At 37.0% G+C, this 20,402-nt stretch overlaps 1 protein-coding gene across 1 annotated transcript; it reads left to right on the top strand.

Annotated features, from left to right (window-relative positions):
- Window positions 1–277: 277 nt before the first annotated feature.
- Window positions 278–19,239, top strand: LOC125825347 (uncharacterized). Its single transcript, XM_049504691.1, has 3 exons — window positions 278–637; window positions 1,255–1,420; window positions 19,040–19,239. The coding sequence occupies exons 1-3, from the start codon at window positions 278–280 to the stop codon at window positions 19,237–19,239; spliced, it is 726 nt and encodes a 241-aa protein (XP_049360648.1).
- Window positions 19,240–20,402: the final 1,163 nt, after the last annotated feature.

Here is a 20,402-nt window from a genome sequence, read left to right as displayed (position 1 = left end):
TGAGGCCAGCAATGGTTTTCGAGTGCCGGCCACGTCCAGGGTGTAGGCTCGGGGTGTGACAAACTTGGTATCAGAGCCCAGAGTTCAAGAGTCCTAGGGAGTCTATGAAGCCGTGTATGTAGAGTCCTATTTATCGGTGTGAAGCGCGCCACATCTATAATTAGGAGGCTGCAATATTTAGGAACTATCTCACTTCTTTCACAATTATTTCATGTGATAAAGTTAATCTCTATAAAAGTTTCCTTCTAATTCGTGCTTGCGCTTGGTTTAGATAATCATGCCTCCACGAAGACCAGTCAGAGGTCATCCTGCTAGACGCAATGTTGATGAACAAGAGTTACCCAATGCACCTGAAGTGCAACCGCAAGGAGAAGTGACAAATGCTAAGTTCCGTGAGGCTATTAGGATGCTCAGTCAAGTTGTGACTAACCAAGCTGGGCACCAGAGAGGAGCTCGACAAGAAGAGGCTGGCACTTCAAGGATTCGTGAGTTCTTGAGGATGAATCCCCTAATTTTCACTGGTTCGAGCACTGCAGAGTATTCAGAGAACTTCATTGAGAAACTGAAAAAGGTTTTTGATATGATGCATGTTACTGATACTGCGAAAATTGAGCTAACTGCATATCAGATGAAAAATGTTGCTAGGACTTGGTTTGATCAGTGGAAAGGGGGTAGAGCTGAGGATGCACCACCTGCGAGTTGGGCATGTTTTGAAGAGGTTTTCTTGGGGCGTTTCTTTCCCCGAGAACTGAAAGAGGCTAAGGTACATGAGTTCCTCACATTTAAGCAGGATTCTCTAAGCGTTCATGAGTATGGGTTGAAGTTCACCCAACTGTCTCGCTATGCTCCGGAAATGGTTGCGGACATGAGGAGTAGGATGAGTTTGTTTGTTGCTGGGTTGTCCCGTCTATCAAGCAAAGAGGGTTGAAGTTCCTCACACTTAAGCAGGATTCTCTAAGCGTTCATGAGTATGGGTTGAAGTTCACCCAACTGTCTCGCTATGCTTCAGAAATGGTTGCGAACATGAGGAGTAGGATGAGTCTATTTGTTGCTGGGTTGTCCCGTCTATCAAGTAAAGAGGGTCGGGCAGCAATGCTTATTGGGGACATGGACATTTCAAGGTTGATGGTTTATGTGCAACAGGTAGAGGAAGAGAAGCTGAGAGATAGAGAGGAGTTCAAGAACAAAAGGGCTAAGACAGGGAACGAGTCCGGGCAGCAGAAGAGCAATGCCAACCGGTCATCTTTCCAACAGAAACAGAAGGGACATGCTCCATCATCAGCTAATGCACCTACTCCTAAGAACAAGGGTGAGTACTATGGTCAGAATTATAGAGCTAAGCCTGCCTATTCTCATAGCAGTATGGCGCAAAGGGGTAGTAAGCCTCCTACCTGCGCCAAGTGTGGTAGGAACCATTCAGGTGTGTGTCATGAGGGATCCACTGGTTGTTTCAAGTGTGGCCAGACTGGGCATTTCATGCGAGAGTGTCCAAAGGGAAAGCAGGGAAATGGTAATGGGGGCAATAGAGCTCATTCTTCTTCAATTGCTCCACCAGACAGAGTTGCACCTAGAGGGGCTACTTCCGATACTGGCGGAGGAACAAACCGCTTATATGCTATCAACAGTCGCCAAGAGCAAAAGGATTCGCCAGATGTTGTCGCTGGTATGATTCAAGTCTTTGACTTTACTATTTATGCCTTGTTAGATCCAGGAGCGAGTTTATCTTTTGTAACTCCTTATGTTGCTATGAACTTTGATGTTATTCCTGAGCAACTTAGTGAACCATTCAGTGTTTCTACACCTGTTGATGAGTCTATTCTAGAAGAGAGAGTATTGTTATTATCCTGTTTTCGTCAATCACAAGAGTACCATGGCTGATCTAGTTGAGTTAGACATGGTAGACTTTGATGTCATTCTTGGTATGGACTAGCTTCATGCCTGTTATGCCTCAGTTGATTGTAGAACTCGAGTAGTCAAGTTTCAATTTCCTAATGAGCCAGTCTTAGAGTGGAAAAGCAGCTCAGCAGTGCCTAAGGGTCGTTTCATTTCGTACCTTAAGGCAAGGAAGTTAGTTTCTAAAGGGTGTGTCTATCACTTAGTCCGAGTTAATGACTCAAGTGTTGAGGTACCTCCTATTCAGTCAGTCCCAGTAGTAAAAGAGTTTCCAGAAGTCTTTCCAGATGATCTTCCTGGAGTCCGTCCAGAGAGAGAGATAGACTTCAGTATAGATCTTATTCCAGATACTTGTCCTATCTCTATTCAGCCATACAGAATGGTACCAGCTGAGTAGAAAGAATTGAAAGAGCAGTTGAAAGATCTTTTAGATAAGGGCTTTATTCGACTAAGTGCCTCACCTTGGGGCTCTCCGGTCTTGTTTGTGAGAAAGAAGGATGGTTCCCTTAGGATGTGTATAGATTCCCATCAATTGAACAAGGTTACCATCAAGAATAAGTATCCTCTTCCAAGGATTGATGATCTTTTCATTCAACTTCAGGGTGCTTCTTGTTTTTCTAAGATAGACCTCAGATCAGGATACCATTAGTTGAAAGTAAGGTAACGTGACATTCCAAAGACAACATTCAGGACCCGTTATGGTCATTATGAGTTTGTGGTCATATCGTTCGGTTTAACCAATGCACCAGTAGCGCTCATGGACCTTATGAATAGAGTCTTCAAACTTTATTTAGATATGTTTGTTATCATCTTCATTGATGACATACTAATCTATTCAAGGAATGAAGAAGATCATGCTAGTCACCTCAGAATAGTTCTTCAGACTTTGAAAGATAAGAAGTTGTATGTCAAGTTCTCTAAGTGTGAGTTTTGGCTTGAGTCTGTGGCATTCTTAGGACATATTGTGTCTGGAGAGGGAATTAAAGTTGATACTCAGAAAATTGAGGCAGTGCAGAATTGGCCTAGATCCACATCTCCAACTGATATTAGGAGTTTCTTGGGTTAAGCTGGCTATTATAGAAGGTTTGTAGAGGGGTTCTCGTCTATCTCATCCCCTTTGACAAAATTGACTCAGAAGACAGTTAAGTTTCAATGGTCTGAAGCTTATAAGAAAGGCTTTCAGGAATTGAAGAAGAGGTTGACTACTGCCCTAGTGTTGACCTTACCAAAAAGTACTCACGATTTCGTGGTGTATTGTGATGCATCTAGAGTTGGCTTGGGTTGTGTCCTAATGCAGAATGGCAAGGTGATAGCTTATGCCTCCAGACAGTTGAAGGTTCATGAGAAGAACTATCCAACCCATGACTTAGAGTTGGCTGTGGTAGTCTTCGCTTTGAAGATTTGGTGTCACTACTTGTATGGTGTTCATGTTGATATATTCATTGATCATAAGAGCCTTCAGTCTATGTTCACCCAGAAAGAGCTTAATCTCAAACAGAGGAGGTGGTTAGAATTACTCGAGGATTATGACATGAGTATTTTTTACCACCCAGGTAAGGCTAATGTGGTTGCTGATGCGTTAAGCAGGTTATCTATGGGTAGTACCGCCCATGTTGAGGAAGAAAAGAGAGAGTTAGCAAAGGATGTGCACAGACTTGCACGCTTGGGAGTCAGACTTATGGATTCCACAAAAGGAGGAATAGTGGTAACGAATAGGGCTGAATCATGGTTAGTGTCAAAAGTGAAAGAAAAGCAAGATCAAGATCCCATTTTGCTTGAATTGAAGGCAAATGTTCATAAGCAAAAAGTATTAGCTTTTGAACAAGGGGGAGATGGTGTTTTGAGATATCAAGGTAGATTGTGTGTACCTATGGTGGATGGACTCCAAGAGAGGATCATGGAGGAAGGTCATAGCTCCAGATATTCCATTCATCCGGGTTCCACAAAGATGTATCGTGATTTGAAAGAAGTGTATTGGTGGAATAGTATGAAGAAGAGCATTGCAGAATTTGTTGTTAAGTGTCCAAATTGCCAACAAATTAAAGTAGAGCACCAAAGGCCCGGTGGTTTGGCGGAGAATATAGAACTTCCAGAATGGAAGTGGGAGATGATTAATATTGATTTCATCACAGGCTTGCCAAGGTCTCGCAAACGGCATGATTCTATTTGGGTGATTGTCGACAGAATGACAAAATCAGCCCATTTTCTGCCGGTAAAGACTACCCATTCAGCAGAAGATTATGCCAGGTTATATATTCAGGAGGTGGTAAGACTTCATGGAGTCCCAGTCTCATATAGAAGTGCACAATTTACTGCACAGTTCTGGAAATCTCTTTAGAAAGGCTTGGGTTCAAAGGTGAACTTAAGTACTGTCTTTTCTTTCATCCTCAGACTGATGGGCAAGCAGAGTGCACTATTCAGACATTAGAAGATATGTTGAGGGCTTGTGTGATTGATTTCAAAGGGAATTGGGATGATCACCTACCTCTCATTAAGTTTGCTTACAACAACAGTTACCACTCTAGCATCCAAATGGCTCCTTATGAAGCTCTTTTTGGAGAAGATGCAGATCTCCTATTGGATGGTTTGAAGTTGGTGAAACAGGGTTGATAGGACCCGATTTAGTTCATCAAGCTATGGAGAAGGTGAAAGTGATTCAAGAGAGGTTGAAAACGGCACAGAGTCGTCAAAAATCCTACACTGATGTTAGGAGAAGGGCGTTAAAGTTCGAAGTAGTTGATTGGGTATATTTGAAAGTTTCACCCATGAAGGCTGTTATGAGGTTTGGTAAGAAGGGTAAGCTTAGTCCCCGGTATAATGGACCTTATCGAATATCCAAAAGGATTGGCAATGTAGCTTATGAGTTAGAGCTACCACAAGAGTTAGCAGCGGTTCATCCGGTATTTCACATCTCTATGTTGAAGAAATGCATGGGCGATCTTCATTGATCATACCAACTGAAAATATTGGGATCAAGGATAGCATATCTTATGAGGAGATTCCTGTTCAGATTCTAGATCGCCAAGTTCGCAAGTTGAGGACTAAGGAAGTAGCATCAGTCAAGGTCCTTTGAAGGAACCAATTTTTTGAAGAAGCTACTTAGAAAGCTGAGGAGGATATGAAGAAGAGATATCCACATCTCTTTGAAACCGAATAAAATGCTAACCAAGGTACTAATTTTCTTCATAGTACTACCTAAATTATGAGTAAGAATATTGTTTGTTTGCATTTACTTGTTTGGTGTTTGAACTTGATGTTATTACCCTTAGCTTAGGAAGAGTAAATCTCATTTGAGGACAAATGTTCCCAAGGGGGAGATATTGTAACATCTCGCAACTAAAAAGAACTAGAAGGAAATTTAAAATCTGGAAAATTGCAAGTAAGTTAAAAATTGAGTTTTTGGTCAACTTCAATCGGCCATAACTCCTAGCTCAGGATGAGTTAAGTGTAGTTCCAAATATGGTTGGAAAGCTCTTCGGATGATCTTTCCAACGCCTCTAAGTTTGTGCGATTCTGAGTTTGTATGAGTGATTTATCCCCTTTGGAAGTTGGGTTGTTGGATTAAGAAAATGTCCAATCCGGAATTTTAAGGGCTATTTTAGTCTTTTCATTTTCCCTCTTATTTTAATCTGTTTTTTGGAGTTTAATATGGGTCAAATTAGATTTTATTCAATTTTAGAATTTGGAATTTCACGCTAGGGCTAAGGAGAAAGGAGAAGAGAAAAGAAGAAGGAGAAAAGGGCAAATTCATCAAGATCGATCAAGGAAGTTGGTGTTTCGCCAAGGATTTGCTTCTATTAGGTATGTGAGGCTCTCTTAACGTTGGGATCGTTCTCCCACGTGCCAAGCATATTTATTTCAGTTTGGATTTGACCTAAAAGCATATGAATATTGATGATCATCATACCTATTCTTGAATTCATATATTGTTCTTGAATTTGACTGAGTTGGCAAGTTTCTGAGTTCGTTACGTCGCATTATAAAGTCGTTTCGAGTTAGGTTCTTAGGTACATTTGATGGGTATATGTATCTAAAAGTAATCTGGAAAAAAAAAAGAACAGAGTTTGGGTGATTTGGGGTTGGAAAACGAAGAAGAAATTTCGTCGGACGAAATTAAGGGGTGGTCGCACGTCATGTGCCTAGTGCCCAGATTTGAATATTTGAGCTTCGCGTCGTGGAGCTGACACGAGGTGTTCTGCCTCAAAAGATGTTTTCGGAACCAAAATTTAATTATGCCTCCGCGTCGCGAAGCCACCTTCAAATCTTGAGTTTCGGTATTTTCTCTTGTTTAGTTATCTAAAATCATTCCTAAACAACATGAGATCTTTCCAATCACAACTATTAATTCTTGAATCCATAATTCAATTCAAGGATCAGTTAAGAGCCAAGTCAAGAGCAGTTAAGATCAAAGTCAAGAGAAGTCAACAGTCAAGTAAGAGAAGTTCATTTCAAGCTTTCATAAGTCTTTTACAAACGTTATAACTTTGTTTTAAGACTTAAGTTTTGAGTTTAGTAAAGAGTAATGTTGAAGTTCTTTCCTTCAAAGAAACATATGGGGACTAAGTATTTCCCAAATAGATTTAAACTGTTTTACACATTTAAATAAGAGCGGAAACAGAGATTTCCAAAGGGCTTTGGGGCTAGTTTTCAGAAAAGAGTAATAGCTTTCTAAATGAAGCAAGTAAGGAAACTGATATTTCCAAGATAGCCTTTGAGCTAAGTTTTTGAGCACTAATCTCAAATCACAGAAGAAGTATGTTTTTAAAACATAAGAGCAAGTATATTTTGGGAGTAGTATTGAGCACTGAATTGGAGACGAGCATGAGTTTAGATAACTCACGTCACCATAGAACCATGTAGCCATCATGGGTAGAAAAGGGCCATACCTTTTAGATGAATCTTTTTCGCAATAGACTAGTGGATCCATTAGGCAGTTCAGGTTCCATACATTTGGCCGGGTATAGGATGCGCTAGCAGCGTGAGGTAGATCGTTGTATCATCACTATAGTTCTTATGTGATAATTGTCGGTTAGAGAAACTCCCACAGAAGTTATTATATTTTTACATACATTTCAGAGATATGTTGTATCCTTGTATATACACAGAGTTGATATCATGTTTTTAAACAGCTTTTCTTTATATTGCACTTGTTTAAACTGATTTATATTGAAATGAGTTCAGTAAGTATTCATGAGTTGAGAAGAGTCAAGGTAAGTGTTTCTTTCATATTTCCCTCTCAAGCCTATGTTGTTTTAGCATTCCAACTCGCATACTCGTACATGCAATGTACTGATGCCAATTGGCCTGCATCTTATTATGATGCAGCCACAGATAACTAGGATCGACATTCCGATACATTGTTGATCCAGTGAGCAGTTCAAAGTCTGTTGGTTACCCTCCTTTTTTTTCGGAGGATTCATTTCATTGCTTTCTAGTTTAGTTTATTAGGATGTTGTGGGGGCTGTCCCAACATTCATCTCAGTTGTTATTAGAGGCTTCATAGACAATCAGATGTTAGTTCTTTAGTCTTATTAATTTCATTTGTAGCGTTTAAGACTTGAGTTTGCTTTAAAGGCCAGTTGAATGTTCCTTTATAACATTCTAGTTACTTCATAAATGTGTATGTGATGAGTTAAGTCTTCCGCTGAGTTAGTAAGTCAGGCCAAGGGTTCACTTGAGGCCAGCAATGGTCTTCGAGTGCCGGCCACGTCCAAGGTGTAGGCTCGGGGCGTGACAGTCACGACATTAAATCAAATCATGATGACGCCTACTATAAGCCCCTAGTAAGATAGGAAAAACCTAAGATCACTAGTAATAAATAAAATTAAAAACAACTAACATGGAATAGATAACAACATAAGAATGGGAACTCCAAGCATAGATATATAACAAATGGTATAAAATATAGGAAAAATGCATAAGTACCCCCCCCCCCCCCCAACCTATGCCCATAATCTCAAAGACACACTTTTACTATACTAAGGTACTATTACCCCCCCCCCCCCACCCGAACTTATTTTATAAATAATTTTCTATCCGTTTTCGGACTACATGGCATTATCTTCTGGGCCCTATGCGTATTGACAATTTTTTCAAGCTATCTGGTTGATAGTGCCACGTAGGCCGAAAAGGAGTAGAAAATTATTTATAAATACGTTCAGAGGGATAATAGGACCTTAGTATAGTATAAGTGTGTCTCTGAAATTTTGGGCATAGGTTGGGAGGGTACTTATGCATTTTCCCTAAAATATACAACAAGGTACCAAAACAATTAAAGAAAGACAAATACATACAAAAGATAAACATTGAACCTGGTGCACCATTACAAAAGCGTCTAAAATACAGAAAGAGAACTACATAACACATACCTTTGTAACAAAATACAAAATATATAGACAGGACAAAAAGAAGAAAACTAGAAAGTCGTCGGACGCAAAGGGTTCATCATGATTCAAACAAAAAGGGCCTCGAACAATCAGGTATCAATGAGGATTACTCGTACTAGGCACAATATTAGAAAATATGATAAAACCAAGTGTAAGTATCAAAATATTGGTACTCAGCAGGCATCATAGGCCGACCGAGCTCAAAAAGATACAGTATAAGAAGCGTGATAGCGCTAACACTGAGTTAAAAGTTACCCTAGAAAGTCATTCTAACAAGAAAAGAGGATGAAGATAATAATAATATCGAAAAACACACTACACACAAGTTTAATAAAAATTGCCATAAAATATGGTATGAGGTAATGCATATGTGGCCAACGCATAATGTAAAAAGGCCCGAATTTGCCTTAAAGTTGATGTCCAACGAAAATGAAGGATTTCAAAAAGACCCATGTTTTCCATCAATAAATTAATAATACGCTCCAACAGAGCTAAAATCCAATAAAAATCAACATTTTTTTGCCTCCAACTCATGCTATTATCAAATATGAATGCATACTAATCAGAAATACATAAGCTTGAACACATTTATATCACACACAAACATGGTAAAGCTCCTTCCACAGTACATATGTACTCACCTGGAAATCCTGCCAGTGCAAGTTCATTACCCAGGACCACAATCTCAATAAAAGAGATAAAGATACAACCATCAAAAGTAAATCATAAGGATACACTAAATAAGAAAAAAACAATGTTTATAATTAAATTTAAACCCCCTAAAGTATTCTAAAGGCTCTATTTTAATAAAGTCAAGGTTAAGATCAACCTACACTTAAGGGTTAAGCCACCAGAACAACTCTAAATTTGTGAAAATAACCAATTCATACATAAGGATCATTTTAAGTATAATTCTACTCGACAACTTTTCCTAACGATCACAAAACCTATAAAACATAGAATCTAACAGAGCTAAGTCTAAGAAAGGTTAATCACTACCTCAAAATGTCACCGCAACACAAACTATAGCTCAGAACCCCCCCCCCCACCCCGGTGACATGCTATCAGAAATAGAAATTGACATGCTATCAGAAACAGAAATTACGCATCAAAATGAAAAAAGGATACCCATATGATGTCACAAAATCCAAATAGGAAAATGGGTAAAAGAATCAACCCTTAGACCTCAACAATGAAACTGAAAACTAACTCCAACATTATGTTCTCCTTGAGGTACCCCCCCCCCCTCCGGCGATGGGAGAACCAACTACCAACCCAAACATAATGCATCCAACAAATTTAAGAAATAAGTCATGATATAAAATGCTACGAAAATAGTTTAAAATAATTAAAAGATCAAATTTCCATAAACTCAATCATTTAACAAAATCTTTTGTAGAATTGAACACCCTAGAAACTGAAATTCATAGTAAAAAAAATCTTAAGTATCTGAAATAAAGGGGATGCAACCCCAAGTAAGAAAACAATAAACTAAGTCTAAGAAATGACCAAGTCCGAATAGTTTGACAAATAAATAGAGAAGAACCCATGGCCACTTGGAAGAGTATCTCACCCTTGAATTCAAAGTCATGTGTCTCTCAATTGAGGTCTCGAAGAAGCCGCCTAAATATGCCTTATACTCAATAATGAAGGAGCAAGTGCAGTATCAGTACACAACAAGTAAGATCGTACGATGAGTTCCAAAATATGAATGTAAACAGGTAACTATAGTACATTAATACAAGCCAACACATATATCAATGGTCACAACATGATGCATGTTCCCAATAAGAAACCTTGAATTAACCAATGCATGAAACATGTCTCACATCATCGATAAATGCACATACTTGGTCCTCTCGTGGAGCACCAAAACACAAACGGTTAGTTTACTAGTGGAGTACCTCGACCAACTAGTGTTATGATTCAGACCATGAGTGGTATATATCCGAGTCAACCGTTAGTATCATGTACTAGTGTGGTACTCAAGCCAACCATCAATCACAATCACAATGAACAACCAATTTGAAATCATAAGTAGATAAATAGGTTCATTGCATGAGATTACCACACAATATCATTTCACATTAACCTTCCAGAATCCCTTACATGCTTGCACATAATACTACACAGCAGTTAACATTCTCACATTACATACTTTGGAAAATAATAAATCATTACCTACCTCAAATCAAGCCTAGAAAACACTAAAGAAGTTGACCTTACCTTTTTTAAATTTTCTTGTCTTGTTCTTGGTCTAAATAATAATGAAAACGAAATATTCAATCAATAACCGCCTAACAATACCCAGATTATAACCAAATCCTTAACCCCAAGAAAATTCATGATCATTCTACCCCACATTGGTTCTTTCCATCATTAATGCAAGTTTAAAACCCTCCCCCAAGAATAACCCTCTAAATTTTAAGACTTAAGAATCAATTTACAAGTTAAGAGAGTAATTCACATATCTTTGCAGAAGAAAATGGTGAAAAAAACTATAAAAGAATTCCCTGAATTGCCTTCCTTCTCCCCAAGAACAAGGTCCTGAAAATAAGAGGGTTTTGGAAACTTTTCTGCATTAAATCTCGACTTACCCTGCAATACCTCCCCGACCCACTCTAGCAGCATCACCATAGAGGTCCAACCCGCTATAGCGTGTGAAAACTCATCCCTCTATAGAAGCATGATACTCGTTATAGCGGCTTGCATGGAATCAGAAAACTAGAAACCTCCCCAAAAGCCCCTATTTCGCAACACACCTTTTACCCTTAATGTTCTTTACGAACCCTTCATGCTAAGTTTGATACCGGAGATTTACTCACCTGAATTCCATTCTGAAAGGCTCTATGGGTTCCTTAATGTATTAGATACTAGAAAACATAAATCAATCTTAGACATATCACACAACCTATTCTCGAATTTCTATAGACCTCACTTTGCTCAAATTTCGTCTGAGACTGGCCTAGCCTTGAATTTTTAAGTTTGTACCCAAAAAGCATTTCGACCTTATTTTTTTACCATTGGTCTACCAATAACAACCCAAATGGGTCATCACAACGGATCTCATGCCCCAAAATAGGGGGGAAAAGTAGGGAAAATTTTGACCTCAAATGGTCGTAAAAGCTAACTTTCAAGAAAATAGAATTTAAGGAATTTGAGACCAAAAATGACAATAAATTAAAGCACAAATACGATTTAGAAAACAAATGGGGAAGAAACTTACCTTTGAATTAAGGGAAGTGATCAATAATTGAGTAAAAACTCCTCTAACCTGAGCCGAACAATGAAGGACAATCCTTCAGTAATATGGAAATAAAGAGAAAGTGACTTGAAACACCCATTGATTGCAACTCCTACGGACTTTTGTAGCTAGTGTGGAAGAGATGACGCTAGTGCAACAAACTCTGTAGTTGTGGCTTCCTACGAACATCACTTGCTTTTCCTGGTGCAACAGGCATACCGAAGGAGTGAGTGCATCAACAGCTTGGAACAAACATCCAAATTTCTGAACGAACCCTTCGGGTTCATTTGGAGTCTTGCCAATGCAAAGTGAATATACTACCCCACCAAAAATGGTATTTCCGAAAAATGAAACAACCAACAGATGTCGTCTCAATGAAATAATGATCGAAGTCAACACTATGGTAAAAATAGTTTAAAACATGAAACTCAAACATTTATAAATATATTCATTGTTTATATTTTTATATGTCATATGAAAGACACAAAAAATTTATAGATCTTTTCTAATTATATCTTTACATATAACTTGTTAAAACATGTGTTCATGTGAAAAAAATTTATCGCTTGTTGGTGGCTACTGGTTTCTCTTTTTTTTGTTAAGAATTTATTTTTTTTGAAGAAGTGAAAAGTGAATTTGTGAGGAATCAAAGACTTTCCATCTTTGTTTCAATTTGATTTCTCTATTTTCGGTGAAAACTCTATGGTTCACGTTAATTAATGAAACTACTTCTATCATTATCACTATTTCTAGTTTTGTCACAAAGAATTAACATATTTTTTTGTGCTTCCATAGAAATGAATTAATTCTTTATTAGGAAGTAGTTAATATTTGTTGATTTTCTTTTAATCATCTGCTATTTCATTTCGGCAATCTCTCGATTTCTTTTCTCTCATCTATTGTCCTCTTTCTTTTTCGCCTTATATTCTCTCTCACCACTGACAAGATCCAACTATCGTTAGCACATTGTTTCTAAAAAGTGTGGTCAGTACAGATTCGTTCCAGTAAAGACCAGATAGGGCAACTTCCAGCCATTTCCGACATCTTTTAACCATTTTTTGCGACCTCCAGCCATATATGGTGACCTCTTTAACAACATATAACAATTCAAGTGACACCCAAATTTAGGTTTCTTGTTGTCTTTAAACCTCGCAGCACTACTAGGTCTATCTCGATCTTGCTCTTTGAAGAATATAAGTGACTCCATATCTTAACCTAACTATATCTTATTCAGAACTTAATTCCACTATCTGTTGTTCAAAGTCTGTGAATTTCATAATCTTCCCTTGATTTCTTTCCATAGTATTGTATAAGTACTGCTAGTGTTTGTATTATCACTGTGTATTAACTAATTCATTGTATTTTTTGTTTGTCATTTAACTTTCTAGAGTTAAAAGTTACCTTAGAAAGTTAAATGGCAAGCAAAAAATACAATGAATTAGTAAATACACTGATAAAACTAACACTAACAGTATCTATACAATAGTGTGGAGAGAAATCAGGGGAAGATTATGAAATTCACATACTTTGAACAACATATAGTGCAACTAAATTCTAAATAAGATATAGGTAGGATGAGATATAGAGTCACTAATATATTCTTAAAAGAACAAGATCAATAGAAGATCGAGATAGACCTGGTAGTGCCGCCAGGTTGAAGATAGCAAGAAACTTAATTAAATTTGTATGTCGTCAAAAGTCCACGGAGGTTGAAAAAATGGTTAGAAGTCTCGAAAATGGATGGATGGAGCCCTATCTGGTCTTTATTGGAGTCGTCGTATGTTGTTGGATGTCCCTAGAGGTCGCCATAAATGGTTGGAGGTCGCTAGAAACGGCTTAAGTCGCCGGAACTGACTGGAAGTCGTATGTTGTTGGAGGTCCCTAAAGGTCGCCATAAATGGTTGGAGGTCGCTAGAAACGGCTTAAGTCGCCGGAAATGACTGGAAGCGCCCTATCTGGTCTTTACTGGACAAATATGAAATGCATATGTACTAACCATACTTTTTGGCAAAATTAGTGCCGATGATAGTTGGATCTTGTCGGTGGTGAGAGAGGAGAATGCGAAAAAGAAAGAGAACAATACAGAAGAGAAAGAGGTCGAGAGATATCCTAAATGAAATAGCAGATGATTAAAAGAAAGTCAACAAATATTAACCACAGTCTAATAAAGAATTAATTCCTTTCTATGGAAGCATAGAAAAAAAATATTAATTCTTTGAGACAAAAGTAGAAATTGTGATAATGATATTCACTAATTAACGTGAACCATAGAGTTTTAACTGAAAATAGAGAAACCAAATTGAAACAAGAATGAAAAATCTTTGATTCCTCACTCATTCACTTCTCACTTCTCCAAAAAAACACCCTTTACATAAAAATAAAGAGAAACATGTAGGCACCAACAAGTGATTAAAAAAAATTCGCATAAACACATGTTTTAGCAAGATATATATAAAGATATAATTAAAATATATCTACCATTTATTTTGTGTTTCATTGTGAAAGATACTCATAAAACAATTAATTTATTTATAAGACTTATCTATCTCTATTACAGTTTATTAAGAAAAAAATAAAAAGACTTCTAAAATAAAAGTCTTGTTATTTAGCAATAATTAAATAAGATTATATTGAAAGCAATAAGATATAGTTAATTCTACTTATCAAGTCAGGTTATTAAAGCTAGAAAAAACTGTCAATAATACACTAAATTAGATGATATATTTTTACACGAATAAGAACATTTTTTAATAACCACTCGAAAATCACAAATAAGGTACATAATTTAATTTGTAACTTTTGAATGCTTTTTTTCATGCTTTTGTTCATGTGTTTAGGTCACAACCCGCAATTAGATCATGATGGTGCCTACTATGAACCCCTAGTAGCCAAGCAAAAACCCAAGATCACTAGCGATAAAAAAAAAACTAAAAATAACTAACATGGAAGAAATAACATAAGAATGGGAACTCCTAGCATAAATATATATCAAATGGTATAAAATATACAACAAGGTACCAAAAGAATTAAAGATAGAAAAATAAGCTTAACACTAGACCCGGTATCACAATTACAAGAACGTCTAAACTACATAAAGGGAGCATACACCAAGTCCTTGTAACAAAATACAAAATATATAGACAACACAAAAAGAAGAAAGTAGAAAGTCGTCGGATGCAAAGAGCTCACCATGATCCAAACAAAAAAGGCCTCGAACGATCAGGTATCAGTGAGGATGGCTCGTACTAGGCGCAATATAAAAAAAAATGCAAAAGTCAAGTATGAGTCAAAATATTGGTACTCAGTAGGCACCATAGTCCGACCGAACTCAGAAAGATACTATATAGTATAAGAAGCATGATAGTGCTAACACTATGAGTTAAAAGTTACCCTAGAAAGTCATTCTAACAAGAAAAGAGGGTGAAGATAATAATAATATCGAAAAACACACTACACACAAGTCTATTAGAAATTGCCGTAAATTATGGGATGAGCTAATGCACATGTGGCCAATGCATAAAGTAAAAAGGCATTTGCCTTGTTTGCCACCTTGTAGTCTCCGAGAGACATTTTGCATACCCGCCTTAACTCAACTACAAATGAGATAATACTAAAACCAAAAATTCAATTTGTGGGCCACTGTAGCTTATTATACAATATCGGGAAAATGCATAAGTACCCCCTCAGCCTATGCCCGAAATCCCAGAGACACACCTAACCTTTACTAAGGTTCTATTACCCCCCCGAACTTATTTTATTTGTAATATTCTACCCCTTTTTGGCCTATGTGGCACTATCTTGTGGGCCCAACGCATGTTGACAATTTTTTCAAGGATAGTGCCACGTAGGCCGAAAAGGGGTAGAATATTATAGATAAATTAAGTTCGGGGGTAATAGGATCTTAGTAAAGGTTAGGTGTGTCTCTGGGATTTCGGGCATACGCTGGAGGGGTACTTATGCATTTTCCCTACAATATCAGTAAATATATGCTTCAAAATAAGAAATCCAACAAATTTACGATACAATCTCTCTAAAAATTGATGTCCACCGAAAATGATGCAAGATATCAAAAACACCCAAGTTTTCCATCAATTAATTAGTAATACGCTCCTACAAAGCTCAAATCCAATAAAAATCATGGCATAAAAGTTTTAAAAAATGAAAACCAATATTTTTTTTGCCTCCAACTCATGCTATTATCAAACATGAATGCATGCTAATCAGAAATACATAAAGCTTGAACACATTTATATCATGCACAAACATGGTAAAGCTCCTTCCACAGTACATAAGAAATCCTGGCAGTCAATAAAAGAGAAAAAGATACAACCATCAAAGTAAATCATAAGGATACATACACCAAATAAGAAAAAAAACAATGTTTATAATTAAATTTAAACCCCCTAAAGTATTCTAAAGGCTCTATTTCAATCAAGGTTAAGATCAACCTACACTAAGGGTTAAGCAACCAAAACAACTCTAAATTTTTGAAAATGGACAATTCATACATAAGGATCATTTTAAGCATAATTCTACTCGACAATTTTTCCTAACGATCACAAAACCTGTAATATATAGAATCTAACAGAGCTAAGTCTAAAAAAGGTTAATCGCTACCTCAAATTTCATCGCAACACAAACTATAACTCAGAAGTTTCCCCTGACATGTTATCAGAAATATAAACTACGGGTCAAAATGAAAAAAAGGATACCCATATGATGTCACAAAATCCAAATTAGAAAATGGGTAAAAAAATCAACCCTTAGATCCAAACAATAAAACCGAAAACTAACTCCAACACTATGTTCTCCTTGAGGTACAAACGTTACGATCCTGACCCACCGTGATTGGCACCCACACTAACCCACCAGTGGGAGAACCAACTATCAACCCAAACATAATGCATCAAACCAATTTAAGAAACAAGTTCTGATATAAAATGCTACGAAAATGGTTTAAAATAATTAAAGGATCAAATTTCAATAAACTCAATCATTTAACAAAGTCTTTTGCGGAATTTAACAACCTAGAAACTTAAATTCATAGTACAAAAACTCTAAAGTATCTGAAATAAAGGGGATGCAATCCCAGGTAAGAAAACAATAAACTAAAGTCTAAGAAATGTCCAAGTCTGAATAGTTTGACAAATAAATAGAGAAGAACCCACGGTCACTTGGAAGAGTAGCTCACCCTTGAATTCAAAGTCACGAGTCTCTCAATTGAGGTCTCGAACAAGTCGTCTAAATAAGCCTTATACTCAATAAGAAAGGAGCAAGTGCAGTATCAATACACAAACACTGTGTACAGGTAAGATCATACGACGGCGAGTTCCAAACTATGAATGTGAACAGGTAACTATAGTACATTAATACAAGCCAACACATATATCAATGGTCACAACGTGATACAAATTCCCAATCACAAACCTTAAATTAACCAATGCATGAAACATGTCTCACATGATCAAAAAATGCACATACCTGGTCCTCTCATGGAGCACCAAAACACAAATTGTTAGTGTACCGGTGCGGTACCTTGACCAACGATTCATACCATGAGTGGTATATATCCAAGCCAACCATTAGTATCATCATCATGTACGAGCGTGGTACTCAAGCCAACTATCAATCACAAACAACAATCAGAATCACAATCACAATGAACAACCAACTTAAAACCGTAAGTAGATAACCAAGTTCATTGCATGAGATTACCACACGATATCATTTCACATTAACCTTCCAATTTCCCCTCCGCATTGCACATAATACTAAACAACAGTTAACATGCTCACATTACATACTTTGGAAAATAATAAATCAAGCCTTGGGAACTCTAAAGAAGTCGAGCTTACCTTTTTTGAATTGCCTAGTCTTGTTCTTGGTCAAAATAATAATGAAAACGAAATAATCCAGATTGTTACCAAATCCTTAACCCCAAGAAAATTCATGATCATTCTACCCCACATTGGTTCTTTCCATCAGTAATGCAAGTTTAAAACCCTCCCCCCAAGAATAACCCTCTAGATTCTAAGACTTAATAATCAATTTACAAGTTAAGGTTGTAATTCACAAACCTTTGCCGAAGAAAATGGTGAAAAAAGTTGTAAGAGAATTCCCTAAATTGCCTTCCCTCTCCCCAAGAACAGTGTAGAAAATAAGAGGGTTTTGGGAACTTCTCTACATTAAATTATGACTTACCCTGAAATAGCGGCCCGACCCACTCTAGTAGCATCACCATAGAGGTCCAACCCGCTATAGCACCTGAAAATTCATCCCTCTATAGAAGCGTGATGCTTGTTATAGCGGTTTAATTTGCATGGAATCAGAGACTTAGAAACCTCCCCAAAAGCTCCTATTTCGCAACATACCTTTGACCCTTGACATTCTTTACTAACCCTTCATGCTAAGTTTGATACCAGGAGTTGTACTCACCTGAATTCCATTCTGAAAGGCTCTATGAGTTCCTTAATGTATTAAATACTAGAAAATATAAATCACTCTCAGACATATCACACAACCCATTCTTAGATATCTCTAGACCGCGCTTCGCTCAGATTTCATTTGAGACTGGCCTAGCCTAGAATTTTTAAGTTTGTACCCAAAAAGCATTTTGACCTTATTTTTTCACCATTGGTCTACCAATAACTACCCAAATGGGTCATTACAACGAATCTCATGCCCCAAAATTGGGAAAAAAGTAGGGAAAATTTTGACCTCAAATGGTTGTAAAATCTAACTTTCAAGAAAATAGAATTTAAGATTTTGAGACCAAAAATGACAATAATTACTATATTAAAGCACACACGCGATTTAGAAAACATATGGGAAGAAACTTACCTTTGAATTAAGATAAGTGATCAATAATTGAGTAAAACCTCCTCTAACTCGAGCTCAACAATAGAGGACAATCATTCACTGATTTGGAAATAAAGAGAAGAAGTGACTTGACACCTAGCGATTGCAACTCCTACAGGCTTTTTGTTGCTAGTGTGGAAGAGATAACACTAGAGCGACAAACTCTGTAGTTGTGGCTTCCTACTAATATCACTTGCTTTTTCACGTGCAACAGGCATACCAAAGGAGACAACGAGAAGAAAGGGAACTATTTAACTACCACGAACGGCCAGAGATAGCTTTTGAATCCCAAACAATACTCAAAACCCACAAACTTTTTTTCTTAAAATAGATTTAGTTAGATTATGAGAGTGTTTTCGTCTTTTTCGTCTTGAATGTAAATTTTGCGTCTCCCATCCAAAAGAGGCTTCTGTAAAAAGTGAAGGAAAGGGGGGTTTTATAGAAGGAAGATTAGGTCATAATTGGGGGAAATGTGAGTGGAAATTCGAATGGAATTTGAAATTCAAAACCTTGGATAAGGCTGGGATGAGCTGGATTTGTACTAATCTTGTACAATTCTCAACCAATTGAGAATAGCATCCATTTGATCTTGAGAGAAGGAAGAAGAGGCAACGGGATTGCTCAACAAGTCTCCAACGTCCTTGTACAAATGGATAAGGGAAAGGACAAGCCCGCGTTTCTGGAGCTTGTACTGGTTGTGGACCCCATGAGGAAGACGACACGAGGGATCGTACTGGTTACTATACGAGGGTGTATGTAGATGTGTATGTATCGATGGGTCTGGGAAGAAATGAGATGCTGTATGAATCGGAATTGCTGGGCTGTTTTTGGGCTGGTTTGGTCTTAAAACCTGGCTGAAAAGAGGGTTTAAAAGATGGGTGAAGAGACTACATTTTGCATTTACAAGATGGCTATATTGATTGCAATTTTGACCAAGTAAACTAAGAATTTAGTCAAATTGAATTAATTAGTGAATCCAGCTAAATATTGAATAAGACAAATTAATATTAATTAATTAATGAATTTCTTAATTTTAAAAACCTACATATTAATTTAAAATTATAAAAATGACAAAATTAATTTAAAAATAACTTGAAAATACCTCTCTCTCTATCTCTCTCTATATATATGATTTAAAATTGTTTGAAATTAAAGAAGCTCGAAGATTAATCTATATTATGAAGGGTCAAAGTTGAGTGTCAACAACTGTCTCTTTCTTTGGGTAGGGTCGATAAATGAGATCAGGAACAAAGAAAATTGACAATCTAATTTTGACCGACCACATCTTCATCTTTGTGAAGGGATTTAGTACGGACATTGGGAAATTATGGTCAGACCCCGGTATCAAGTTTCCTACATATCTTAGCCTATATGAGAATTCAGGTCACTTAAAGTTCTTCATGATTCTTGATTTGACGAACGATTATGAAAGAATTCAAAAGTTATCTCGATTACGAATTATGAAGAGACAGAAAAGCTTGGGAACAAAATGAGGAGAGATTATTGGAATACACCCGAGTTTTCAACATTGAGTCCGCCTACATAGCCTTAAACTTGAGAAATCAAGTTGTTTGTAGTTCATCTATATCGGTTGAAAAGGAAACTTAGTATGCTACGATAACATTTGGTTCTAGAAGAGTGATAAATAAGTTGAATTATGAAAAAAGGCTTGCAACCTCTTAGCCATGATTGTGGTGCACTTCACACCCATAATTAAGAACTTACACGAACACAATTTTCAAAGCTCTTCATGTATTGTCACCCGAATTAGAAAATTTACTTCCGAAGAAAGTCTAAAATTTCCAGCGGATGCGAAACTAAAACTTTTATACCCCAAGAAATACTCACATGTCTTTTGACAGGGATGTGGTTTGATTGTGACGGAAGTTGCTCCTCAACTCGTGTCTTAAGAGTTTGATATTCCTCTTTGGACTATGTCCAAATTCGCTACTAAGAAAGAGTTCCACGTTGTGTTGCATCCTTGTTGATACATCTAAACTTGTGGTTTGTTTGAGAATGCA

Source organism: Solanum verrucosum, unplaced genomic scaffold (genome assembly GCF_900185275.1).
Source record: "Solanum verrucosum unplaced genomic scaffold, falcon-dt-bn FXZP01000051.1, whole genome shotgun sequence".
Lineage (NCBI taxonomy): Eukaryota > Viridiplantae > Streptophyta > Magnoliopsida > Solanales > Solanaceae > Solanum > Solanum verrucosum.
The sequence above is the reverse complement of the archived record's forward strand: the minus strand, read 5'-3'. Positions and strand labels throughout refer to the sequence as shown.